General features: G+C 49.8%; 12 protein-coding genes across 12 annotated transcripts; all 12 read right to left on the minus strand.

Moving 5' to 3' along the window:
* Positions 1–2593: 2593 nt before the first annotated feature.
* LOC118956115 (histone H3-like) lies at positions 2594–3137 on the minus strand. The gene has a single exon (XM_036974188.1). It carries the CDS (start codon positions 3113–3115, stop codon positions 2615–2617), a length of 501 nt encoding a protein of 166 aa, XP_036830083.1. The 5' UTR covers positions 3116–3137; the 3' UTR covers positions 2594–2614.
* Positions 3124–4047, minus strand: LOC118956116 (histone H2A). The gene has a single exon (XM_036974189.1). The coding sequence runs from the start codon at positions 3884–3886 to the stop codon at positions 3500–3502; it is 387 nt and encodes a 128-aa protein (XP_036830084.1). The 5' UTR covers positions 3887–4047; the 3' UTR covers positions 3124–3499.
* Positions 4048–4363: 316 nt separating this feature from the next.
* On the minus strand, positions 4364–5890 carry LOC118956114 (histone H1). Its single transcript, XM_036974187.1, has one exon. It carries the CDS (start codon positions 5150–5152, stop codon positions 4529–4531), a length of 624 nt encoding a protein of 207 aa, XP_036830082.1. The 5' UTR covers positions 5153–5890; the 3' UTR covers positions 4364–4528.
* A 563-nt stretch (positions 5891–6453) lies between these two features.
* LOC118956119 (histone H2B) lies at positions 6454–6936 on the minus strand. Its single transcript, XM_036974192.1, has one exon. It carries the CDS (start codon positions 6880–6882, stop codon positions 6508–6510), a length of 375 nt encoding a protein of 124 aa, XP_036830087.1. The 5' UTR covers positions 6883–6936; the 3' UTR covers positions 6454–6507.
* A 494-nt stretch (positions 6937–7430) lies between these two features.
* Positions 7431–8372, minus strand: LOC118956120 (histone H4). Its single transcript, XM_036974193.1, has one exon. The coding sequence runs from the start codon at positions 7801–7803 to the stop codon at positions 7492–7494; it is 312 nt and encodes a 103-aa protein (XP_036830088.1). The 5' UTR covers positions 7804–8372; the 3' UTR covers positions 7431–7491.
* Positions 8373–12418: 4046 nt separating this feature from the next.
* Positions 12419–15450, minus strand: LOC118956123 (histone H1-like). The gene is made up of 2 exons (XM_036974195.1): positions 14460–15450; positions 12419–12742 (listed from the first exon to the last, which is right to left on the minus strand). The coding sequence occupies exons 1-2, from the start codon at positions 14952–14954 to the stop codon at positions 12419–12421; spliced, it is 819 nt and encodes a 272-aa protein (XP_036830090.1). The 5' UTR covers positions 14955–15450.
* LOC118956121 (histone H2A) lies at positions 13241–13694 on the minus strand. The gene has a single exon (XM_036974194.1). The coding sequence runs from the start codon at positions 13687–13689 to the stop codon at positions 13303–13305; it is 387 nt and encodes a 128-aa protein (XP_036830089.1). The 5' UTR covers positions 13690–13694; the 3' UTR covers positions 13241–13302.
* An 810-nt stretch (positions 15451–16260) lies between the features above and the next one.
* Positions 16261–16743, minus strand: LOC118956117 (histone H2B). The gene has a single exon (XM_036974190.1). It carries the CDS (start codon positions 16687–16689, stop codon positions 16315–16317), a length of 375 nt encoding a protein of 124 aa, XP_036830085.1. The 5' UTR covers positions 16690–16743; the 3' UTR covers positions 16261–16314.
* A 494-nt stretch (positions 16744–17237) lies between these two features.
* On the minus strand, positions 17238–18179 carry LOC118956118 (histone H4). Its single transcript, XM_036974191.1, has one exon. It carries the CDS (start codon positions 17608–17610, stop codon positions 17299–17301), a length of 312 nt encoding a protein of 103 aa, XP_036830086.1. The 5' UTR covers positions 17611–18179; the 3' UTR covers positions 17238–17298.
* Positions 18180–22205: 4026 nt separating this feature from the next.
* On the minus strand, positions 22206–23069 carry LOC118956126 (histone H3-like). The gene has a single exon (XM_036974198.1). It carries the CDS (start codon positions 22725–22727, stop codon positions 22227–22229), a length of 501 nt encoding a protein of 166 aa, XP_036830093.1. The 5' UTR covers positions 22728–23069; the 3' UTR covers positions 22206–22226.
* LOC118956128 (histone H2A) lies at positions 23062–23658 on the minus strand. Its single transcript, XM_036974200.1, has one exon. It carries the CDS (start codon positions 23495–23497, stop codon positions 23111–23113), a length of 387 nt encoding a protein of 128 aa, XP_036830095.1. The 5' UTR covers positions 23498–23658; the 3' UTR covers positions 23062–23110.
* Positions 23659–24067: 409 nt separating this feature from the next.
* On the minus strand, positions 24068–24910 carry LOC118956124 (histone H1). Its single transcript, XM_036974196.1, has one exon. It carries the CDS (start codon positions 24761–24763, stop codon positions 24140–24142), a length of 624 nt encoding a protein of 207 aa, XP_036830091.1. The 5' UTR covers positions 24764–24910; the 3' UTR covers positions 24068–24139.
* Between the last annotated feature and the right edge of the window lie 534 nt (positions 24911–25444).

The raw sequence follows: 25444 nt of genomic DNA on the forward strand, positions 1-25444 counted from the left end.
GGTAAAGGCAAAAAAAGCCCATGGTGGCAAAGTAAATACAATATAGCAAGTAAAACACTGGAATGGTACATTTGCAATGGAAGACATGTGCAAAGTAGAAATAAAAATAATGGGGTGCAAAGGAGCAAAATAAATACATTCATTAAATACAGTAGGGAAAGAGGTAGTTGTTTGGCCTAAATTATAGGTGGGCTATGTACAGGTGCAGTAATCTGTGAGCTGCTCTGACAGTTGGTGCTTAAAGCTAGTGAGGGAGATAAGTGTTTCCAGTTTCAGAGATTTTTGTAGTTCGTTCCAGTCATTGGCAGCAGAGAACTGGAAGGAGAGGCGGCCAAAGAAAGAATTGGTTTTGGGGGTGACTAGAGAGATATACATACACCTGTTTAGCAGATGTCGGGAAATGCTTGTGTTACTAGCTCCAACAGCACAGTAAGATCTAACCATGTTCCAACATTCCACACAATACACCCAAATGCAATTGGAATACATCAATATATGGACGAGCAATGTCAGACCGTCCGTAGACTAACATACCTTACAATACAATACTTTATATATCCACATGACATGAGCTATGCAAACCACCTCCACGTTAGGAATGTGCCCAGTGATATCTAACAAAAACACACACCTCCGTGGAACCCACATGGCAAGACAGGAAGGAAGACATGCAGGAGTGCTCATGAAGAAGACCGGAATCATCTCCAATCAAGTGAACAATGTCAAAGGAATAGGGCAAGTCATATAGATAGGGAGGCATTTCACCGCCACCCGCTGGAGCACAAGTCATTTTGCCAACACTGGCTCATCATTCAAAGCCACATAGGGAGGGATCTTAACACCACCTGCTGGATCAGAAGTGCCACTCACAATGGCCACACAGACCATTTCTCCCTCAACCTGATGCAATTGTCACAACAAGTATGTGCTCAAAATCAAACATTAACTACAACAGATCATCAAATAGGCAAACACATGCTCATGTAGAGTACCTCAAATTATACAGTTACTTTGTCACCAAAGCTAATCTGTCATTCATCTACAAATACATGCTCTTCTAAAGCCACAATGCAATGTTCACATGGTACATTTCATTTCTTACAATCTATGTCACTATTACTTCATTTGACTGCTCTTAAATCATATTCACTTAACCCTTTTCTTCACCTGCTGATTTTCTGCTGCTTTTGTCTCTTGCAGATTTGGACGTCATGTGAATCTATGTTTCTCAAGTATCAAAAGAGAGTAAGTTACATTGACCTACTTTATGAAAAACGGAATGGTACTTTTCTCTCTAGCCTAGTGCACTCTTTATCTGTAAGCTCCCCTACTGGTGTAGGTAGCTAAAAAAAAAAAGGTACAGATGCCAGTACCCCATGTAGCCTATAGAACTTGATCTCGACGACCACATTTTACACCAATGCACCCCGACAATCGGTTGGTGGTCGGGAATCAAGTGGATGATTCTGGGACCAATTACAGGATGAGGGGTGTACTGAACTGTGCCTATAGCATGTCAAAAATCCCTCCAACGGGAAATAGGCCTTGGCAAATGGCCAGGGGCGCTGTCTTTTTCAGCACCACGGAGCTCCGCTATTACATGTCTCATGAGTGAAGATGCAACAGCAGACAATTCCTGCTCTTTTGTCCTGAGATGACACACTTTAGCCGTGTCATTGCTGCATTTAACTGGCAGCCTGTATTTAGGGCCTTTACTTTGTCGTATCATTTGGTCAAGGGGTTTCGATTCCTCAGCAAATCTTCTTGGAAAAATGAACTAAATCCCACATCAGAAGTCGACTTCAAATCACGCCAAAGACACACGACTCTACTCTACTTTTTTTCGACCACCTTTCACTTGCGCCGGACAGAGATATATCATTTTACTTTCAATAGCTTAGTCAGTCGCATGAATTATGGGGTGCACACAGCTAACGTTGTAATGATCGGATCAAAACATGGATTTTTGGGGCCATCGAGGAATGTCACATGGGCCAGAAATCATTGAATGGCCATTTTCACAAAGGAATAGACAGACTCTAGCATGTTACATTCCAAGAGCAATTGGAATCGAAAAAACACAACGTGCCCCACTTGGGGACCCGAGGACCGAGTTTGGGAAACGCTGGCCTGAAGATCAAATACCAATAGGGAGCCACTATGACGTGCTCACACGCTGACAGTACCAGCGTTTAACCACTAGATGGCCTCCGTGCTCCACGGTAAACTTTTCCCATCTCATCAGCGGCACTTTCAAAGTCAGTTGTTCTTAGCTACATAGTGACCATTTTTGACACTTTTTGCCCTATATCATTACTATCACTCATTACTGCTAGTGTATTTTTCCCCTCTTCTACTCTAGGCATACATCTAATCACATATAAGAGAGCGTTATTGAAACGACTCAAGTCAGTTAAGAACCAACTCTTATTTACAATCACGGCCGGTGGTGATACAGCCTGGAATCGAACCACGGTCTGTAGTGACTCGAGAACAGGGAACATACACGGTGGGAAAGGGGCGTGTACAAATGGAACAATTGTGCCTTTTTGACTGAAATATGGAGGTGGCTCTTAAAAGAGCCTTTGGGGGATTTTGGAGATCAGGTCATCGTTTATGCGCGCTCTCCGCGAATACGACGGGCCAGCTGGATGTCCTTGGGCATGATGGTCACCCTCTTGGCGTGGATGGCGCACAGGTTGGTGTCCTCGAACAGGCCGACCAGGTAAGCCTCGCTTGCCTCCTGCAGGGCCATCACTGCGGAACTCTGGAAGCGCAGGTCGGTCTTAAAGTCCTGGGCAATTTCTCGCACCAGGCGCTGGAAAGGCAGTTTGCGGATCAGCAGCTCAGTGGACTTCTGGTAACGACGGATCTCTCTAAGAGCCACGGTGCCGGGCCTGTAACGGTGAGGCTTCTTCACGCCGCCGGTGGCCGGGGCGCTCTTGCGCGCAGCCTTGGTGGCGAGCTGCTTCCTGGGTGCTTTGCCACCGGTGGATTTGCGAGCGGTTTGCTTGGTTCTGGCCATGGCGCTAGCTAGCTTCCTTCTTTCACAGTCGGAGTATAGCCTCAAAATGCCTATGTGAAGTTTATAAAGCCGGCAGCGGCGTCTGCTCATTGGTCACCATCTCCGCACCGCCCTGATTGGCCCGTTGCGGAGGCCTCCTCCGCCGCCCATTGGACGGGAGGCTCGGCCTCTCCGTGCCGCCCCAAAATGCAACCCCCACCCTCGCCGAGGCGCGCTTGGGTCTTTTGTTAGGGCCGCGAGCAACGTTACACTTGACGCGCAATAATGCTCTCATTCTAGCCTACTAGTTGTTATCCTTCATTTAGGCCTCATGTGGGCACTTGATACGGTGCCGTCTATATGTGTGTGTATCTAACACGCCAAATAATTGGCCAGGCATAGAAAGGACACTTTGCGCTTTTGTTGAGCTAGGTGGTTGGCTCTTAAAAGAGCCTTTGGGGGTTGAGTAGTCAAGTTGCAGCCGCACCAGCGATTTTACTTGGCTTTGACGGCCTTCTCAGTCTTCTTGGGGAGCAGCACTGCCTGGATGTTGGGCAGAACACCACCCTGCGCGATGGTCACGCCGCCAAGCAGTTTGTTCAGCTCCTCGTCGTTACGGACTGCCAGCTGCAGGTGACGGGGGATGATACGAGTCTTCTTGTTGTCACGGGCAGCGTTTCCGGCCAACTCCAGGATCTCAGCAGTCAGGTACTCGAGCACTGCGGCCAGGTACACTGGTGCGCCAGCGCCCACACGCTCGGCGTAGTTGCCTTTACGCAGCAGCCTGTGCACACGGCCCACGGGGAACTGGAGCCCGGCACGGGATGAACGTGTCTTTGCCTTCGCCCTGGCCTTGCCTCCGGTTTTGCCTCTTCCGCTCATATTGGTAGCTTCAGTATGTCACAGAAAGTCTGAATGAGCCGCTGGCCACCTCGAGAGTCTTACTTATACCTCGCCACAAAAGCCATCGATTGGCCACCGGACCGGTGTGGCCTTATCCAATTGGAGTGAGGGAGGGACAGACAGACAGGCAGTCAGCCCTAAGCCCGCCCCCACCCACCCGCCCGCAGGCAGGCAGGCAGCAGAGTGACGAGGGCTAGGCTACTCTGTTTCCCTCCGACTTTTGTTACTTTTTCACGTTGGCGGGAGCGCCAAAGTGACAACTCAAATCACTGAAACATGTATCAATCAATTCGAGAGTGGCTCATAATACAAATGGCTGCTGTCCAACCCACTATAGTATGTATGCTTATTATTATCAGGATCAATGTGACATGCCAATTCTAACACATCACAACAATGTTGACTGGTGAGGGTGCTGCACTCTTGAGTGACAAATGTAAAGCCATTTAGCCACTCCAAAATGTGGTGCGTAAAAGTCATTCATTTCATTTCTTTTGCACCACGGGTAGGTAGGTGGAATGGAATGACATGCGCTTTTATGGAAAGAGGTGGGTGGCTCTTAAAAGAGCCTTTTGTGGTAACAACATGTGTCGAGTAGAAAGAACACTGTTTGTAATAGGTTTACTTCTTCTTGGGGGCTGCCTTCTTGGCCTTGGCCGCCTTGGGCTTGGCGGCTTTGGGCTTCGCTGCCTTGGTAGCCTTCTTGGGGCTCTTGGCCGCTTTCTTGGCCGCTGCGGCGGGCTTCTTCACCTTCTTTGGGCTCTTGGCGGCCTTTTTGGGTGTAGCGGGCTTCTTGGCCTTCTTGGGGGACTTCTTTGCGGCCACGGCCTTCTTGGCTGCTACCTTCTTGGGCTTCTTGGCGGCGGCGGGCTTCTTGGCGGCCACCTTCTTAGCTTTGGGGGCTGCGGCTTTCTTGGCGGGCTTCTTTGCCTCGACGGCCTTCTTGTTGAGCTTGAAGGAGCCGGAAGCACCGGTGCCCTTAGTCTGGACCAGGGTGCCCTTGGTGACGAGGCTCTTGACGGCGATCTTGACACGGGAGTTGTTCTTCTCCACGTCGTAGCCGCCTGCCGCCAGAGACTTCTTGAGCGCGGCCAGGGACACGCCGCTCCTCTCCTTGGAGGCGGACACCGCCTTGACGATGAGCTCGCCTACGCTGGGTCCCGCTTTCTTGGGCTTGGCTGCTGCCTTCTTCTTGGGTGCCTTGGCCGGCGCGGCGGCGGCGGGTGCTGGTGCGACTTCTGCCATGTCTGTCGTTCGGTCCGGTAAACACACACACTTACAACACTACGGTAGTCTGTGAGGAGGAGTACTTTGCTGTAGACGCTGCTCTGCGCTATTGAAGCTCCACACCGTGCAGGGGGCTGGCCTTAAACGCGACATGAGAACCATGTAGACTCAAGCCACCCAGCTCGGCTTCTCCGGGCTGGCCAAATGCTCTTTCACTTGTGTTTTCTGGTCGCCAATATCGGGCCAAAAGTCACCGACGGAGCCGCGTTTTTGGCCCAAAAGCGAACGGCCCAGCGAGCAGACTTGTGTCCGTTCAGAATAAAGTCATGTGGGCTGCAGAAGCCCCGTGCATTTTGCTGCGACTCGCTCAAAACCTCACCGTTCGACTGTCGGGTGGAGCGGTGCGCACTGCTTTTCCTGTGCTATTTGTCTCCTAAATGGCCTAAAAGTGCATCCGATTGCGAGCACCATTGATTGTGGAGTGAGCCGAGATGTCTGGCAAGGGAATCAAATGGTTTGGCGTCCCCTGATGTGCTCCTTGGTGTTTTAAAGGAGAGCTCTTTTGGGGACCTTAAAACACATGCACTTGTGAGGCCTGGCTGAGACTAGTTTCACGTTGTATTCGTCATGTGTCCAGGAGGCAAACGAGAAATAATACACTGTCCAACGACATGCTTACTTGCACTTTGTGTGTGTGTGTGTGATGTTTTATTAGTATGAGTTTATTAGTTGGATTTGGAGCCTGTGTGTTTTCTTGTGCTAGGTAGTCTCTCTCTCTGTCTGTGTGTCTCTTTCAAAAGCGTGTCAGAGAGAGAGAGAGAGAGAGAGAGATAGGCTTGTGGCCTTCTCGCAGTCCTTCCTCGCTTGACTCCGCAGCGTGACTCACTCGTGCCGGTCTTTGTGTCTGTGGGTCTTGGTGTCTGGCTGTGCGGCCGGCGCTATGGAGGCTGGCGCCCCATGTGCTTGTCCGCCCTGATATAGGCCTAGAGAGAGAGATTTGGAGCCTCTTCTTCTCTCTCCTCCTCCCTCTTGTACAGGTGTGTGTAAGGGATGTGAAACGGCTAGTTTCAATCGGTGACGTCACTTGCTCTGAGACTGTTGTTGATGATGTGTGCAGAGGGTCCCTGGTTCGGCCTAAAGTTATACTGTTACACAGGCTCCAGTCATCGGAGCACGAGTGGAATCCCACTCACTGTGTTATACTGCCATGCACACATTCCTACCCTGTTCATGTCAGCATCATTTATTCCCTCTCCCCCCTTTTTGACATGTCCTCCACACACACACACACATATATGGATTTGCTTTTTACTGACAGGTTGGGTGGCTCTTAAAAGAGCCTTTGGGTTACTACAGCACTCCAAATGGGCTGTTTACTTGGAGCTGGTGTACTTGGTCACGGCCTTGGTGCCCTCGGACACTGCGTGCTTGGCCAGCTCTCCGGGGAGCAGCAGGCGCACTGCGGTCTGGATCTCCCTGGAGGTGATGGTGGAACGCTTGTTGTAGTGGGCCAGGCGAGACGACTCTCCGGCGATACGCTCGAAGATGTCGTTCACGAACGAGTTCATGATTCCCATGGCCTTGGAGGAGATGCCGGTATCGGGGTGGACCTGCTTCAGGACTTTGTACACGTAAATGGCGTAGCTCTCCTTCCTCGACTTTCGGCGTTTCTTGCCGCCTTTCCCTGCGGTCTTGGTGACGGCTTTCTTGGAGCCCTTCTTGGGCGCGGACTTTGCTGGCTCGGGCATGATGCTGATGTCTCGCTGCTTCTCACAAACGAATGAGGGGGTGGAGAGCCCTTTCCCTCTTATGAAGACGAAGCTAAGCTAATTCGCCGGCCGTGGACACACCCCTGCTTTCTCATAGGCGCCCCTGCCATTTGCCCAGTGGAGCTGAGCGCGCATAAGAGCCTTCCACTCAGAGGCTTGCTTCCCTAACAAAGACCATAGCCTATGCTCTGTCACTGGTGGGGAATGGTGTGTTTCCAAAAAAGTCCTACAATGGCCAAAAATAAGGCTCCCCTTTTTGGTACTTGGTGGGGATTTCCCAGCCGTGGTGCCTTTATTTCGGGTGTCTCGTAATACGACTGTACGCAAAGCCTGCACTGAACATAGCCTCCCTCCTGTCATGAACACTCCCTCCCTGTCCACTCAAGAGTGGCTCATGGTTTAATACGACTGTAGGCAAAGCCTGCACTGAACATAGCCTCCTGTCACGAATACTCCCTCCCTGTCCACTCAAGAGTGGCTCATGGTTTCCTACGATAATGGATTTGACCCTTTTGAAGCGGATGTGGGTGGCTCTTAAAAGAGCCTTTGGGTTCAAGTCGGGATGTTGACGTTCCGAGAAGAGTGCGTTTAACCGCCGAAACCGTACAGGGTGCGTCCCTGGCGTTTCAGAGCGTAGACCACGTCCATGGCCGTAACGGTCTTCCTCTTGGCGTGCTCGGTGTAGGTGACGGCGTCACGGATCACGTTCTCAAGGAACACCTTCAGGACACCGCGGGTCTCCTCGTAGATCAGCCCGGAGATACGCTTCACGCCGCCACGGCGAGCCAGACGGCGAATGGCGGGCTTGGTGATTCCCTGGATGTTATCGCGGAGAACCTTACGGTGACGCTTAGCGCCTCCTTTTCCGAGTCCCTTGCCGCCTTTACCTCTTCCAGACATCGTGTGTTCGCTAGCTGAGTTCAAGTGAATTAATGACGTAATTTTCGGTGCTCGGGTGCTCTTATTATCTGCGTTTGGTGGACCTGATTGAAGCCAGTGGCACAGAAAGCGCGCGCTTTTGCCTGGCCTCTGCTGCAAAGGGGAGGGCAGGGCGTTCGTTCTAGGGAACAATGGAGGAAGAAGAAATCAAAGCTACTTACTTACATGCGCGGGAAACACACTCAAATACTGAGCTATGTTGAACACAAGGCCCAACTGTGATGTCCCACTCTTCACATTGATTGGTGTTGTTCTACTTGTTGTTGTTGTTGCACCTGATTCAACTCTTTCAATCAGCTGTGCCTCTCCAGGGCTACCACAAAAAATGGCTACTCTACCCCTGCCTGGAGTTGGGAAACACTGAACTAGTAGGATTCAACCCACTGCAGTTGCCAGTCACACCTAATAGAGATAGGCGTTAAAACCTCAAATAGTGTCACAAGTACAAAGGAGAAACAAAGTGCAACATACGGGAAACAAATACACAAGGAATGCCACAAACCCTATAAGGGGTCCGTAATGTCACCTCAGCAGTCATGTAGCTCTTGAAGGCCATGTAATAACGTCATTCTTCTTTTTCTTCCCTAGACAGGATCCAGGTGGCCATGGGAAGGGTGGTGATACCTCTGCAAGCTGAAACGCAGTAAAACATTCCTCAGACACCCACCCAACACACACACAATAAAGGGATCATTTTCCTATGCGTACAGAGGTGATAGGGATGTGCAAATATTGTATGGTACTTTTTTCAAAAAACAATAACATAGCCTTATATTACGGAAATAGTGGTATGAGGTGGATCCTTTATAGGCCAGAGAGCCTCAGCTGTTGCATTGAATGATCTCAACAGGTCATTTCAAAGGGGACAAATGAGGCCCAAGGGCACATACTGGCGATTGACCAATCGGTGCAGTTGATTCACATCTCAGATGTGACTAGGTATCATCTTACAACTTATTGTTGCCATAATTGTCTCTTACGTGCACTTAGTGGCTGCCGGCCCTCGGTTTAGTACATCGAGCAACAGAGGTTGCCTTTTAGGAGAATGACTGACAAGCGTTCAACTAGCTGGGATGCAGCTAGTGTCATCAAAGCACTTTGTCATAGCAAGTTAGAAGAAATAGGTTAAGGTTACGAAAAGGCTTAGGCTTACCCCAAATGTCACGTCCGTTCGTAGCTGTACTCCGTGTAGGCACAACAAGTCATCACACAGAGAGCACACTTGAAGCACAACTGCACTGCCTGGAAGGCCGCAACGGACTGAATTGGAATCCCTCAAACAGCACGCTAACTACATTCCGCTTTATGATGTCACAGTCAGCCCCTCGGAACACTGGTCCTCAACAATCTCAAACACCTTGGATACCCAAGCCAAACATTCTCGAATCACTCACATTCACAAATCAACCAGGGCGAAGAAGGCTGCCAGGAATTGAATGCTGAAAAGCTAACCTCCTTCACAGAGCAACATCATAGGACTGGGAGTTTGTGTTCAACAGCTTGCGTTCCCCTATTATCAAGGGCTTAGTTCCTCTATAGGCTACAGTGCAGATACTTCACATGCAGAGTACAACAACAAATAACAGAGGGCCTGTTACCACACCCTATAGGCTAGGAGTTGAACTTGGACCACAATGACATTGGTAGTAATTAGCCTGCAGCATAAATGACAGCTCCCTAACGGGGACATAAAGTGGAAATGGAAGTGCGACACATAGAGGAAAAGTCCTAATCCTAATCAAATAGACACATTTTTTTAAATTTTTATTTTTATTTATTTCACCAGGTAGGCAAGTTGAGAACAAGTTCTCATTTACAATTGCGACCTGGCCAAGATTAAGCAAAGCAGTTCGACACATACAACGACACAGACTTACACATGGAGTAAAACAAACATACAGTCAATAATACAGTATAAACAAGTCTATATACGATGTGAGCAAATGAGGTGAGATAAGGGAGGTAAAGGCAAAAAAAGCCCATGGTGGCAAAGTAAATACAATATAGCAAGTAAAACACTGGAATGGTACATTTGCAATGGAAGACATGTGCAAAGTAGAAATAAAAATAATGGGGTGCAAAGGAGCAAAATAAATACATTCATTAAATACAGTAGGGAAAGAGGTAGTTGTTTGGCCTAAATTATAGGTGGGCTATGTACAGGTGCAGTAATCTGTGAGCTGCTCTGACAGTTGGTGCTTAAAGCTAGTGAGGGAGATAAGTGTTTCCAGTTTCAGAGATTTTTGTAGTTCGTTCCAGTCATTGGCAGCAGAGAACTGGAAGGAGAGGCGGCCAAAGAAAGAATTGGTTTTGGGGGTGACTAGAGAGATATACATACACCTGTTTAGCAGATGTCGGGAAATGCTTGTGTTACTAGCTCCAACAGCACAGTAAGATCTAACCATGTTCCAACATTCCACACAATACACCCAAATGCAATTGGAATACATCAATATATGGACGAGCAATGTCAGACCGTCCGTAGACTAACATACCTTACAATACAATACTTTATATATCCACATGACATGAGCTATGCAAACCACCTCCACGTTAGGAATGTGCCCAGTGATATCTAACAAAAACACACACCTCCGTGGAACCCACATGGCAAGACAGGAAGGAAGACATGCAGGAGTGCTCATGAAGAAGACCGGAATCATCTCCAATCAAGTGAACAATGTCAAAGGAATAGGGCAAGTCATATAGATAGGGAGGCATTTCACCGCCACCCGCTGGAGCACAAGTCATTTTGCCAACACTGGCTCATCATTCAAAGCCACATAGGGAGGGATCTTAACAACACCTGCTGGATCAGAAGTGCCACTCACAATGGCCACACAGACATTTCTCCCTCAACCTGATGCAATTGTCACAACAAGTATGTGCTCAAATCAAACATTAACTACAAACAGATCATCAAATAGGCAAACACATGCTCATGTAGAGTACCTCAAATTATACAGTTACTTTGTCACCAAAGCTAATCTGTCATTCATCTACAAATACATGCTCTTCTAAAGCCACAATGCAATGTTCACATGGTACATTTCATTTCTTACAATCTATGTCACTATTACTTCATTTGACTGCTCTTAAATCATATTCACTTAACCCTTTCTTCACCTGCTGATTTTTCTGCTGCTTTGTCTCTTGCAGATTTGGACGGTCATGTGAATCTATGTTTTCTCAAGTATCAAAAGAGAGTAAGTTACATTGACCTACTTTATGAAAAACGGAATGGTACTTTTCTCTCTAGCCTAGTGCACTCTTTATCTGTAAGCTCCCCTACTGGTGTAGGTAGCTAAAAAAAAAAAGGTACAGATGCCAGTACCCCATGTAGCCTATAGAACTTGATCTCGACGACCACATTTTACACCAATGCACCCCGACAATCGGTTGGTGGTCGGGAATCAAGTGGATGATTCTGGGACCAATTACAGGATGAGGGGTGTACTGAACTGTGCCTATAGCATGTCAAAAATCCCTCAACGGGAAATAGGCCTTGGCAAATGGCCAGGGGCGCTGTCTTTTTTCAGCACCACGGAGCTCCGCTATTACATGTCTCATGAGTGAAGATGCAACAGCAGACAATTCCTGCTCTTTTGTCCTGAGATGACACACTTTAGCCGTGTCATTGCTGCATTTAACTGGCAGCCTGTATTTAGGGCCTTTACTTTGTCGTATCATTTGGTCAAGGGGTTTCGATTCCTCAGCAAATCTTCTTGGAAAAATGAACTAAATCCCACATCAGAAGTCGACTTCAAATCACGCCAAAGACACACGACTCTACTCTACTTTTTTTCGACCACCTTCACTTGCGCCGGACAGAGATATATCATTTTACTTTTCAATAGCTTAGTCAGTCGCATGAATTATGGGGTGCACACAGCTAACGTTGTAATGATCGGATCAAAACATGGATTTTTTGGGCCATCGAGGAATGTCACATGGGCCAGAAATCATTGAATGGCCATTTTCACAAAGGAATAGACAGACTCTAGCATGTTACATTCCAAGAGCAATTGGAATCGAAAAAACACAACGTGCCCCACTTGGGGACCCGAGGACCGAGTTTGGGAAACGCTGGCCTGAAGATCAAATACCAATAGGGAGCCACTATGACGTGCTCACACGCTGACAGTACCAGCGTTTAAACCACTAGATGGCCTCCGTGCTCCACGGTAAACTTTTCCCATCTCATCAGCGGCACTTTCAAAGTCAGTTGTTCTTAGCTACATAGTGACCATTTTTGACACTTTTTGCCCTATATCAATTACTATCACTCATTACTGCTAGTGTATTTTTCCCCTCTTCTACTCTAGGCATACATCTAATCACATATAAGAGAGCGTTATTGAAACGACTCAAGTCAGTTAAGAACCAACTCTTATTTACAATCACGGCCGGTGGTGATACAGCTGGAATCGAACCACGGTCTGTAGTGACTCGAGAACAGGGAACATACACGGTGGGAAAGGGGCGTGTACAAATGGAACAATTGTGCCTTTTTGACTGAAATATGGAGGTGGCTCTTAAAAGAGCCTTTGGGGGATTTTGGAGATCAGGTCATCGTTTATGCGCGCTCTCCGCGAATACGACGGGCCAGCTGGATGTCCTTGGGCATGATGGTCACCCTCTTGGCGTGGATGGCGCACAGGTTGGTGTCCTCGAACAGGCCGACCAGGTAAGCCTCGCTTGCCTCCTGCAGGGCCATCACTGCGGAACTCTGGAAGCGCAGGTCGGTCTTAAAGTCCTGGGCAATTTCTCGCACCAGGCGCTGGAAAGGCAGTTTGCGGATCAGCAGCTCAGTGGACTTCTGGTAACGACGGATCTCTCTAAGAGCCACGGTGCCGGGCCTGTAACGGTGAGGCTTCTTCACGCCGCCGGTGCCGGGGCGCTCTTGCGCGCAGCCTTGGTGGCGAGCTGCTTCCTGGGTGCTTTGCCACCGGTGGATTTGCGAGCGGTTTGCTTGGTTCTGGCCATGGCGCTAGCTAGCTTCCTTCTTTCACAGTCGGAGTATAGCCTCAAAATGCCTATGTGAAGTTTTATAAAGCCGGCAGCGGCGTCTGCTCATTGGTCACCATCTCCGCACCGCCCTGATTGGCCCGTTGCGGAGGCCTCCTCCGCCGCCCATTGGACGGGAGGCTCGGCTCTCCGTGCCGCCCCAAAATGCAACCCCCACCCTCGCCGAGGCGCGCTTGGGTCTTTTGTTAGGGCCGCGAGCAACGTTACACTTGACGCGCAATAATGCTCTCATTCTAGCCTACTAGTTGTTATCCTTCATTTAGGCCTCATGTGGGCACTTGATACGGTGCCGTCTATATGTGTGTGTATCTAACACGCCAAATAATTGGCCAGGCATAGAAAGGACACTTTGCGCTTTTGTTGAGCTAGGTGGTTGGCTCTTAAAAGAGCCTTTGGGGGTTGAGTAGTCAAGTTGCAGCCGCACCAGCGATTTTACTTGGCTTTGACGGCCTTCTCAGTCTTCTTGGGGAGCAGCACTGCCTGGATGTTGGGCAGAACACCACCCTGCGCGATGGTCACGCCGCCAAGCAGTTTGTTCAGCTCCTCGTCGTTACGGACTGCCAGCTGCAGGTGACGGGGGATGATACGAGTCTTCTTGTTGTCACGGGCAGCGTTTCCGGCCAACTCCAGGATCTCAGCAGTCAGGTACTCGAGCACTGCGGCCAGGTACACTGGTGCGCCAGCGCCCACACGCTCGGCGTAGTTGCCTTTACGCAGCAGCCTGTGCACACGGCCCACGGGGAACTGGAGCCCGGCACGGGATGAACGTGTCTTTGCCTTCGCCCTGGCCTTGCCTCCGGTTTTGCCTCTTCCGCTCATATGGGTAGCTTCAGTATGTCACAGAAAGTCTGAATGAGCCGCTGGCCACCTCGAGAGTCTTACTTATACCTCGCCACAAAAGCCATCGATTGGCCACCGGACCGGTGTGGCCTTATCCAATTGGAGTGAGGGAGGGACAGACAGACAGGCAGTCAGCCCTAAGCCCGCCCCCACCCACCCGCCCGCAGGCAGGCAGGCAGCAGAGTGACGAGGGCTAGGCTACTCTGTTTCCCTCCGACTTTTGTTACTTTTTCACGTTGGCGGGAGCGCCAAAGTGACAACTCAAATCACTGAAACATGTATCAATCAATTCGAGAGTGGCTCATAATACAAATGGCTGCTGTCCAACCCACTATAGTATGTATGCTTATTATATCAGGATCAATGTGACATGCCAATTCTAACACATCACAACAATGTTGACTGGTGAGGGTGCTGCACTCTTGAGTGACAAATGTAAAGCCATTTAGCCACTCCAAAATGTGGTGCGTAAAAGTCATTCATTTCATTTCTTTTGCACCACGGGTAGGTAGGTGGAATGGAATGACATGCGCTTTTATGGAAAGAGGTGGGTGGCTCTTAAAAGAGCCTTTTGTGGTAACAACATGTGTCGAGTAGAAAGAACACTGTTTGTAATAGGTTTACTTCTTCTTGGGGGCTGCCTTCTTGGCCTTGGCCGCCTTGGGCTTGGCGGCTTTGGGCTTCGCTGCCTTGGTAGCCTTCTTGGGGCTCTTGGCCGCTTTCTTGGCCGCTGCGGCGGGCTTCTTCACCTTCTTTGGGCTCTTGGCGGCCTTTTTGGGTGTAGCGGGCTTCTTGGCCTTCTTGGGGGACTTCTTTGCGGCCACGGCCTTCTTGGCTGCTACCTTCTTGGGCTTCTTGGCGGCGGCGGGCTTCTTGGCGGCCACCTTCTTAGCTTTGGGGGCTGCGGCTTTCTTGGCGGGCTTCTTTGCCTCGACGGCCTTCTTGTTGAGCTTGAAGGAGCCGGAAGCACCGGTGCCCTTAGTCTGGACCAGGGTGCCCTTGGTGACGAGGCTCTTGACGGCGATCTTGACACGGGAGTTGTTCTTCTCCACGTCGTAGCCGCCTGCCGCCAGAGACTTCTTGAGCGCGGCCAGGGACACGCCGCTCCTCTCCTTGGAGGCGGACACCGCCTTGACGATGAGCTCGCCTACGCTGGGTCCCGCTTTCTTGGGCTTGGCTGCTGCCTTCTTCTTGGGTGCCTTGGACGGCGCGGCGGCGGCGGGTGCTGGTGCGACTTCTGCCATGTCTGTCGTTCGGTCCGGTAAACACACACACTTACAACACTACGGTAGTCTGTGAGGAGGAGTACTTTGCTGTAGACGCTGCTCTGCGCTATTGAAGCTCCACACCGTGCAGGGGGCTGGCCTTAAACGCGACATGAGAACCATGTAGACTCAAGCCACCCAGCTCGGCTTCTCCGGGCTGGCCAAATGCTCTTTCACTTGTGTTTTCTGGTCGCCAATATCGGGCCAAAAGTCACCGACGGAGCCGCGTTTTTGGCCCAAAAGCGAACGGCCCAGCGAGCAGACTTGTGTCCGTTCAGAATAAAGTCATGTGGGCTGCAGAAGCCCCGTGCATTTTGCTGCGACTCGCTCAAAACCTCACCGTTCGACTGTCGGGTGGAGCGGTGCGCACTGCTTTTCCTGTGCTATTTGTCTCCTAAATGGCCTAAAAGTGCATCCGATTGCGAGCACCATTGATTGTGGAGTGAGCCGAGATGTCTGGCAAGGGAATCAAATGGTTTGGGCGTCCCCTGATGTGCTCCTTGGTGTTTTAAAGGAGAGCTCTTTTGGGGACCTTAAAACACATGCACTTGTGAGGCCTGGCTGAGACTAGTTTCACGTTGTATTCGTCATGTGTCCAGGAGGCAAACGAGAAATAATACACTGTCCAACGACATGCTTACTTGCACTTTGTGTGTGTGTGTGTGATGTTTTATTAGTATGAGTTTATTAGTTGGATTTGGAGCCTGTGTGTTTTCTTGTGCTAGGTAGTCTCTCTCTCTGTCTGTGTGTCTCTTTCAAAAGCGTGTCAGAGAGAGAGAGAGAGAGAGAGAGAGAGAGATAGGCTTGTGGCCTTCTCGCAGTCCTTCCTCGCTTGACTCCGCAGCGTGACTCACTCGTGCCGGTCTTTGTGTCTGTGGGTCTTGGTGTCTGGCTGTGCGGCCGGCGCTATGGAGGCTGGCGCCCCATGTGCTTGTCCGCCCTGATATAGGCCTAGAGAGAGAGATTTGGAGCCTCTTCTTCTCTCTCCTCCTCCCTCTTGTACAGGTGTGTGTAAGGGATGTGAAACGGCTAGTTTCAATCGGTGACGTCACTTGCTCTGAGACTGTTGTTGATGATGTGTGCAGAGGGTCCCTGGTTCGGCCTAAAGTTATACTGTTACACAGGCTCCAGTCATCGGAGCACGAGTGGAATCCCACTCACTGTGTTATACTGCCATGCACACATTCCTACCCTGTTCATGTCAGCATCATTTATTCCCTCTCCCCCCTTTTTGACATGTCCTCCACACACACACATATATGGATTTGCTTTTTTCACTGACAGGTTGGGTGGCTCTTAAAAGAGCCTTTGGGTTACTACAGCACTCCAAATGGGCTGTTTACTTGGAGCTGGTGTACTTGGTCACGGCCTTGGTGCCCTCGGACACTGCGTGCTTGGCCAGCTCTCCGGGGAGCAGCAGGCGCACTGCGGTCTGGATCTCCCTGGAGGTGATGGTGGAACGCTTGTTGTAGTGGGCCAGGCGAGACGACTCTCCGGCGATACGCTCGAAGATGTCGTTCACGAACGAGTTCATGATTCCCATGGCCTTGGAGGAGATGCCGGTATCGGGGTGGACCTGCTTCAGGACTTTGTACACGTAAATGGCGTAGCTCTCCTTCCTCGACTTTCGGCGTTTCTTGCCGCCTTTCCCTGCGGTCTTGGTGACGGCTTTCTTGGAGCCCTTCTTGGGCGCGGACTTTGCTGGCTCGGGCATGATGCTGATGTCTCGCTGCTTCTCACAAACGAATGAGGGGGTGGAGAGCCCTTTCCCTCTTATGAAGACGAAGCTAAGCTAATTCGCCGGCCGTGGACACACCCCTGCTTTCTCATAGGCGCCCCTGCCATTTGCCCAGTGGAGCTGAGCGCGCATAAGAGCCTTCCACTCAGAGGCTTGCTTCCCTAACAAAGACCATAGCCTATGCTCTGTCACTGGTGGGGAATGGTGTGTTTCCAAAAAAGTCCTACAATGGCCAAAAATAAGGCTCCCCTTTTTGGTACTTGGTGGGGATTTCCCAGCCGTGGTGCCTTTATTTCGGGTGTCTCGTAATACGACTGTACGCAAAGCCTGCACTGAACATAGCCTCCCTCCTGTCATGAACACTCCCTCCCTGTCCACTCAAGAGTGGCTCATGGTTTAATACGACTGTAGGCAAAGCCTGCACTGAACATAGCCTCCTGTCACGAATACTCCCTCCCTGTCCACTCAAGAGTGGCTCATGGTTTCCTACGATAATGGATTTGACCCTTTTGAAGCGGATGTGGGTGGCTCTTAAAAGAGCCTTTGGGTTCAAGTCGGGATGTTGACGTTCCGAGAAGAGTGCGTTTAACCGCCGAAACCGTACAGGGTGCGTCCCTGGCGTTTCAGAGCGTAGACCACGTCCATGGCCGTAACGGTCTTCCTCTTGGCGTGCTCGGTGTAGGTGACGGCGTCACGGATCACGTTCTCAAGGAACACCTTCAGGACACCGCGGGTCTCCTCGTAGATCAGCCCGGAGATACGCTTCACGCCGCCACGGCGAGCCAGACGGCGAATGGCGGGCTTGGTGATTCCCTGGATGTTATCGCGGAGAACCTTACGGTGACGCTTAGCGCCTCCTTTTCCGAGTCCCTTGCCGCCTTTACCTCTTCCAGACATCGTGTGTTCGCTAGCTGAGTTCAAGTGAATTAATGACGTAATTTTCGGTGCTCGGGTGCTCTTATTATCTGCGTTTGGTGGACCTGATTGAAGCCAGTGGCACAGAAAGCGCGCGCTTTTGCCTGGCCTCTGCTGCAAAGGGGAGGGCAGGGCGTTCGTTCTAGGGAACAATGGAGGAAGAAGAAATCAAAGCTACTTACTTACATGCGCGGGAAACACACTCAAATACTGAGCTATGTTGAACACAAGGCCCAACTGTGATGTCCCACTCTTCACATTGATTGGTGTTGTTCTACTTGTTGTTGTTGTTGCACCTGATTCAACTCTTTCAATCAGCTGTGCCTCTCCAGGGCTACCACAAAAAATGGCTACTCTACCCCTGCCTGGAGTTGGGAAACACTGAACTAGTAGGATTCAACCCACTGCAGTTGCCAGTCACACCTAATAGAGATAGGCGTTAAAACCTCAAATAGTGTCACAAGTACAAAGGAGAAACAAAGTGCAACATACGGGAAACAAATACACAAGGAATGCCACAAACCCTATAAGGGGTCCGTAATGTCACCTCAGCAGTCATGTAGCTCTTGAAGGCCATGTAATAACGTCATTCTTCTTTTTCTTCCCTAGACAGGATCCAGGTGGCCATGGGAAGGGTGGTGATACCTCTGCAAGCTGAAACGCAGTAAAACATTCCTCAGACACCCACCCAACACACACACAATAAAGGGATCATTTTCCTATGCGTACAGAGGTGATAGGGATGTGCAAATATTGTATGGTACTTTTTTCAAAAAACAATAACATAGCCTTATATTACGGAAATAGTGGTATGAGGTGGATCCTTTATAGGCCAGAGAGCCTCAGCTGTTGCATTGAATGATCTCAACAGGTCATTTCAAAGGGGACAAATGAGGCCCAAGGGCACATACTGGCGATTGACCAATCGGTGCAGTTGATTCACATCTCAGATGTGACTAGGTATCATCTTACAACTTATTGTTGCCATAATTGTCTCTTACGTGCACTTAGTGGCTGCCGGCCCTCGGTTTAGTACATCGAGCAACAGAGGTTGCCTTTTAGGAGAATGACTGACAAGCGTTCAACTAGCTGGGATGCAGCTAGTGTCATCAAAGCACTTTGTCATAGCAAGTTAGAAGAAATAGGTTAAGGTTACGAAAAGGCTTAGGCTTACCCCAAATGTCACGTCCGTTCGTAGCTGTACTCCGTGTAGGCACAACAAGTCATCACACAGAGAGCACACTTGAAGCACAACTGCACTGCCTGGAAGGCCGCAACGGACTGAATTGGAATCCCTCAAACAGCACGCTAACTACATTCCGCTTTATGATGTCACAGTCAGCCCCTCGGAACACTGGTCCTCAACAATCTCAAACACCTTGGATACCCAAGCCAAACATTCTCGAATCACTCACATTCACAAATCAACCAGGGCGAAGAAGGCTGCCAGGAATTGAATGCTGAAAAGCTAACCTCCTTCACAGAGCAACATCATAGGACTGGGAGTTTGTGTTCAACAGCTTGCGTTCCCCTATTATCAAGGGCTTAGTTCCTCTATAGGCTACAGTGCAGATACTTCACATGCAGAGTACAACAACAAATAACAGAGGGCCTGTTACCACACCCTATAGGCTAGGAGTTGAACTTGGACCACAATGACATTGGTAGTAATTAGCCTGCAGCATAAATGACAGCTCCCTAACGGGGACATAAAGTGGAAATGGAAGTGCGACACATAGAGGAAAAGTCCTAATCCTAATCAAATAGACACATTTTTTTAAATTTTTATTTTTATTTATTTCACCAGGTAGGCAAGTTGAGAACAAGTTCTAATTTACAATTGCGACCTGGCCAAGATTAAGCAAAGCAGTTCGACACATACAACGACACAGACTTACACATGGAGTAAAACAAACATACAGTCAATAATACAGTATAAACAAGTCTATATACGATGTGAGCAAATGAGGTGAGATAAGGGAGGTAAAGGCAAAAAAAGCCCATGGTGGCAAAGTAAATACAATATAGCAAGTAAAACACTGGAATGGTACATTTGCAATGGAAGACATGTGCAAAGTAGAAATAAAAATAATGGGGTGCAAAGGAGCAAAATAAATACATTCATTAAATACAGTAGGGAAAGAGGTAGTTGTTTGGCCTAAATTATAGGTGGGCTATGTACAGGTGCAGTAATCTGTGAGCTGCTCTGACAGTTGGTGCTTAAAGCTAGTGAGGGAGATAAGTGTTTCCAGTTTCAGAGATTTTTGTAGTTCGTTCCAGTCATTGGCAGCAGAGAACTGGAAGGAGAGGCGGCCAAAGAAAGAATTGGTTTTGGGGGTGACTAGAGAGATATACATACACCTGTTTAGCAGATGTCGGGAAATGCTTGTGTTACTAGCTCCAACAGCACAGTAAGATCTAACCATGTTCCAACATTCCACACAATACACCCAAATGCAATTGGAATACATCAATATATGGACGAGCAATGTCAGACCGTCCGTAGACTAACATACCTTACAATACAATACTTTATATATCCACATGACATGAGCTATGCAAACCACCTCCACGTTAGGAATGTGCCCAGTGATATCTAACAAAAAACACACACCTCCGTGGAACCCACATGGCAAGACAGGAAGGAAGACATGCAGGAGTGCTCATGAAGAAGACCGGAATCATCTCCAATCAAGTGAACAATGTCAAAGGAATAGGGCAAGTCATATAGATAGGGAGGCATTTCACCGCCACCCGCTGGAGCACAAGTCATTTTGCCAACACTGGCTCATCATTCAAAGCCACATAGGGAGGGATCTTAACACCACCTGCTGGATCAGAAGTGCCACTCACAATGGCCACACAGACCATTTCTCCCTCAACCTGATGCAATTGTCACAACAAGTATGTGCTCAAAATCAAACATTAACTACAACAGATCATCAAATAGGCAAACACATGCTCATGTAGAGTACCTCAAATTATACAGTTACTTTGTCACCAAAGCTAATCTGTCATTCATCTACAAATACATGCTCTTCTAAAGCCACAATGCAATGTTCACATGGTACATTTCATTTCTTACAATCTATGTCACTATTACTTCATTTGACTGCTCTTAAATCATGTTCACTTAACCCTTTTCTTCACCTGCTGATTTTCTGCTGCTTTTGTCTCTTGCAGATTTGGACGTCATGTGAATCTATGTTTCTCAAGTATCAAAAGAGAGTAAGTTACATTGACCTACTTTATGAAAAACGGAATGGTACTTTTCTCTCTAGCCTAGTGCACTCTTTATCTGTAAGCTCCCCTACTGGTGTAGGTAGCTAAAAAAAAAAAAGGTACAGATGCCAGTACCCCATGTAGCCTATAGAACTTGATCTCGACGACCACATTTTACACCAATGCACCCCGACAATCGGTTGGTGGTCGGGAATCAAGTGGATGATTCTGGGACCAATTACAGGATGAGGGGTGTACTGAACTGTGCCTATAGCATGTCAAAAATCCCTCCAACGGGAAATAGGCCTTGGCAAATGGCCAGGGGCGCTGTCTTTTTCAGCACCACGGAGCTCCGCTATTACATGTCTCATGAGTGAAGATGCAACAGCAGACAATTCCTGCTCTTTTGTCCTGAGATGACACACTTTAGCCGTGTCATTGCTGCATTTAACTGGCAGCCTGTATTTAGGGCCTTTACTTTGTCGTATCATTTGGTCAAGGGGTTTCGATTCCTCAGCAAATCTTCTTGGAAAAATGAACTAAATCCCACATCAGAAGTCGACTTCAAATCACGCCAAAGACACACGACTCTACTCTACTTTTTTTCGACCACCTTTCACTTGCGCCGGACAGAGATATATCATTTTACTTTCAATAGCTTAGTCAGTCGCATGAATTATGGGGTGCACACAGCTAACGTTGTAATGATCGGATCAAAACATGGATTTTTGGGGCCATCGAGGAATGTCACATGGGCCAGAAATCATTGAATGGCCATTTTCACAAAGGAATAGACAGACTCTAGCATGTTACATTCCAAGAGCAATTGGAATCGAAAAAACACAACGTGCCCCACTTGGGGACCCGAGGACCGAGTTTGGGAAACGCTGGCCTGAAGATCAAATACCAATAGGGAGCCACTATGACGTGCTCACACGCTGACAGTACCAGCGTTTAACCACTAGATGGCCTCCGTGCTCCACGGTAAACTTTTCCCATCTCATCAGCGGCACTTTCAAAGTCAGTTGTTCTTAGCTACATAGTGACCATTTTTGACACTTTTTGCCCTATATCATTACTATCACTCATTACTGCTAGTGTATTTTTCCCCTCTTCTACTCTAGGCATACATCTAATCACATATAAGAGAGCGTTATTGAAACGACTCAAGTCAGTTAAGAACCAACTCTTATTTACAATCACGGCCGGTGGTGATACAGCCTGGAATCGAACCACGGTCTGTAGTGACTCGAGAACAGGGAACATACACGGTGGGAAAGGGGCGTGTACAAATGGAACAATTGTGCCTTTTTGACTGAAATATGGAGGTGGCTCTTAAAAGAGCCTTTGGGGGATTTTGGAGATCAGGTCATCGTTTATGCGCGCTCTCCGCGAATACGACGGGCCAGCTGGATGTCCTTGGGCATGATGGTCACCCTCTTGGCGTGGATGGCGCACAGGTTGGTGTCCTCGAACAGGCCGACCAGGTAAGCCTCGCTTGCCTCCTGCAGGGCCATCACTGCGGAACTCTGGAAGCGCAGGTCGGTCTTAAAGTCCTGGGCAATTTCTCGCACCAGGCGCTGGAAAGGCAGTTTGCGGATCAGCAGCTCAGTGGACTTCTGGTAACGACGGATCTCTCTAAGAGCCACGGTGCCGGGCCTGTAACGGTGAGGCTTCTTCACGCCGCCGGTGGCCGGGGCGCTCTTGCGCGCAGCCTTGGTGGCGAGCTGCTTCCTGGGTGCTTTGCCACCGGTGGATTTGCGAGCGGTTTGCTTGGTTCTGGCCATGGCGCTAGCTAGCTTCCTTCTTTCACAGTCGGAGTATAGCCTCAAAATGCCTATGTGAAGTTTATAAAGCCGGCAGCGGCGTCTGCTCATTGGTCACCATCTCCGCACCGCCCTGATTGGCCCGTTGCGGAGGCCTCCTCCGCCGCCCATTGGACGGGAGGCTCGGCCTCTCCGTGCCGCCCCAAAATGCAACCCCCACCCTCGCCGAGGCGCGCTTGGGTCTTTTGTTAGGGCCGCGAGCAACGTTACACTTGACGCGCAATAATGCTCTCATTCTAGCCTACTAGTTGTTATCCTTCATTTAGGCCTCATGTGGGCACTTGATACGGTGCCGTCTATATGTGTGTGTATCTAACACGCCAAATAATTGGCCAGGCATAGAAAGGACACTTTGCGCTTTTGTTGAGCTAGGTGGTTGGCTCTTAAAGAGCCTTTGGGGGTTGAGTAGTCAAGTTGCAGCCGCACCAGCGATTTTACTTGGCTTTGACGGCCTTCTCAGTCTTCTTGGGGAGCAGCACTGCCTGGATGTTGGGCAGAACACCACCCTGCGCGATGGTCACGCCGCCAAGCAGTTTGTTCAGCTCCTCGTCGTTACGGACTGCCAGCTGCAGGTGACGGGGGATGATACGAGTCTTCTTGTTGTCACGGGCAGCGTTTCCGGCCAACTCCAGGATCTCAGCAGTCAGGTACTCGAGCACTGCGGCCAGGTACACTGGTGCGCCAGCGCCCACACGCTCGGCGTAGTTGCCTTTACGCAGCAGCCTGTGCACACGGCCCACGGGGAACTGGAGCCCGGCACGGGATGAACGTGTCTTTGCCTTCGCCCTGGCCTTGCCTCCGGTTTTGCCTCTTCCGCTCATATTGGTAGCTTCAGTATGTCACAGAAAGTCTGAATGAGCCGCTGGCCACCTCGAGAGTCTTACTTATACCTCGCCACAAAAGCCATCGATTGGCCACCGGACCGGTGTGGCCTTATCCAATTGGAGTGAGGGAGGGACAGACAGACAGGCAGTCAGCCCTAAGCCCGCCCCCACCCACCCGCCCGCAGGCAGGCAGGCAGCAGAGTGACGAGGGCTAGGCTACTCTGTTTCCCTCCGACTTTTGTTACTTTTTCACGTTGGCGGGAGCGCCAAAGTGACAACTCAAATCACTGAAACATGTATCAATCAATTCGAGAGTGGCTCATAATACAAATGGCTGCTGTCCAACCCACTATAGTATGTATGCTTATTATTATCAGGATCAATGTGACATGCCAATTCTAACACATCACAACAATGTTGACTGGTGAGGGTGCTGCACTCTTGAGTGACAAATGTAAAGCCATTTAGCCACTCCAAAATGTGGTGCGTAAAAGTCATTCATTTCATTTCTTTTGCACCACGGGTAGGTAGGTGGAATGGAATGACATGCGCTTTTATGGAAAGAGGTGGGTGGCTCTTAAAAGAGCCTTTTGTGGTAACAACATGTGTCGAGTAGAAAGAACACTGTTTGTAATAGGTTTACTTCTTCTTGGGGGCTGCCTTCTTGGCCTTGGCCGCCTTGGGCTTGGCGGCTTTGGGCTTCGCTGCCTTGGTAGCCTTCTTGGGGCTCTTGGCCGCTTTCTTGGCCGCTGCGGCGGGCTTCTTCACCTTCTTTGGGCTCTTGGCGGCCTTTTTGGGTGTAGCGGGCTTCTTGGCCTTCTTGGGGGACTTCTTTGCGGCCACGGCCTTCTTGGCTGCTACCTTCTTGGGCTTCTTGGCGGCGGCGGGCTTCTTGGCGGCCACCTTCTTAGCTTTGGGGGCTGCGGCTTTCTTGGCGGGCTTCTTTGCCTCGACGGCCTTCTTGTTGAGCTTGAAGGAGCCGGAAGCACCGGTGCCCTTAGTCTGGACCAGGGTGCCCTTGGTGACGAGGCTCTTGACGGCGATCTTGACACGGGAGTTGTTCTTCTCCACGTCGTAGCCGCCTGCCGCCAGAGACTTCTTGAGCGCGGCCAGGGACACGCCGCTCCTCTCCTTGGAGGCGGACACCGCCTTGACGATGAGCTCGCCTACGCTGGGTCCCGCTTTCTTGGGCTTGGCTGCTGCCTTCTTCTTGGGTGCCTTGGCCGGCGCGGCGGCGGCGGGTGCTGGTGCGACTTCTGCCATGTCTGTCGTTCGGTCCGGTAAACACACACACTTACAACACTACGGTAGTCTGTGAGGAGGAGTACTTTGCTGTAGACGCTGCTCTGCGCTATTGAAGCTCCACACCGTGCAGGGGGCTGGCCTTAAACGCGACATGAGAACCATGTAGACTCAAGCCACCCAGCTCGGCTTCTCCGGGCTGGCCAAATGCTCTTTCACTTGTGTTTTCTGGTCGCCAATATCGGGCCAAAAGTCACCGACGGAGCCGCGTTTTTGGCCCAAAAGCGAACGGCCCAGCGAGCAGACTTGTGTCCGTTCAGAATAAAGTCATGTGGGCTGCAGAAGCCCCGTGCATTTTGCTGCGACTCGCTCAAAACCTCACCGTTCGACTGTCGGGTGGAGCGGTGCGCACTGCTTTTCCTGTGCTATTTGTCTCCTAAATGGCCTAAAAGTGCATCCGATTGCGAGCACCATTGATTGTGGAGTGAGCCGAGATGTCTGGCAAGGGAATCAAATGGTTTGGCGTCCCCTGATGTGCTCCTTGGTGTTTTAAAGGAGAGCTCTTTTGGGGACCTTAAAACACATGCACTTGTGAGGCCTGGCTGAGACTAGTTTCACGTTGTATTCGTCATGTGTCCAGGAGGCAAACGAGAAATAATACACTGTCCAACGACATGCTTACTTGCACTTTGTGTGTGTGTG

This window comes from Oncorhynchus mykiss, unplaced genomic scaffold (genome assembly GCF_013265735.2).
Source record: "Oncorhynchus mykiss isolate Arlee unplaced genomic scaffold, USDA_OmykA_1.1 un_scaffold_416, whole genome shotgun sequence".
NCBI classification, from domain to species: Eukaryota; Metazoa; Chordata; class Actinopteri; order Salmoniformes; family Salmonidae; genus Oncorhynchus; species Oncorhynchus mykiss.

Coding starts and splice junctions, on each gene's coding strand:
- LOC118956115 (XM_036974188.1), bottom strand. CDS start 3,115: ATGAGCAGACGCCGCTGCCGGCTTTATAAACTTCACATAGGCATTTTG.
- LOC118956117 (XM_036974190.1), bottom strand. CDS start 16,689: ATGCCCGAGCCAGCAAAGTCCGCGCCCAAGAAGGGCTCCAAGAAAGCC.
- LOC118956126 (XM_036974198.1), bottom strand. CDS start 22,727: ATGAGCAGACGCCGCTGCCGGCTTTATAAACTTCACATAGGCATTTTG.
- LOC118956123 (XM_036974195.1), bottom strand. CDS start 14,954: ATGGCAGAAGTCGCACCAGCACCCGCCGCCGCCGCGCCGTCCAAGGCA. Junction 12,743..14,459: donor CCGCCAAGAGCCCAAAGAAG/GTGAAGAAGCCC, acceptor TGCGCGCAAGAG/CGCCCCGGCACCGGCGGCGT.
- LOC118956114 (XM_036974187.1), bottom strand. CDS start 5,152: ATGGCAGAAGTCGCACCAGCACCCGCCGCCGCCGCGCCGGCCAAGGCA.
- LOC118956120 (XM_036974193.1), bottom strand. CDS start 7,803: ATGTCTGGAAGAGGTAAAGGCGGCAAGGGACTCGGAAAAGGAGGCGCT.
- LOC118956116 (XM_036974189.1), bottom strand. CDS start 3,886: ATGAGCGGAAGAGGCAAAACCGGAGGCAAGGCCAGGGCGAAGGCAAAG.
- LOC118956118 (XM_036974191.1), bottom strand. CDS start 17,610: ATGTCTGGAAGAGGTAAAGGCGGCAAGGGACTCGGAAAAGGAGGCGCT.
- LOC118956128 (XM_036974200.1), bottom strand. CDS start 23,497: ATGAGCGGAAGAGGCAAAACCGGAGGCAAGGCCAGGGCGAAGGCAAAG.
- LOC118956119 (XM_036974192.1), bottom strand. CDS start 6,882: ATGCCCGAGCCAGCAAAGTCCGCGCCCAAGAAGGGCTCCAAGAAAGCC.
- LOC118956124 (XM_036974196.1), bottom strand. CDS start 24,763: ATGGCAGAAGTCGCACCAGCACCCGCCGCCGCCGCGCCGGCCAAGGCA.
- LOC118956121 (XM_036974194.1), bottom strand. CDS start 13,689: ATGAGCGGAAGAGGCAAAACCGGAGGCAAGGCCAGGGCGAAGGCAAAG.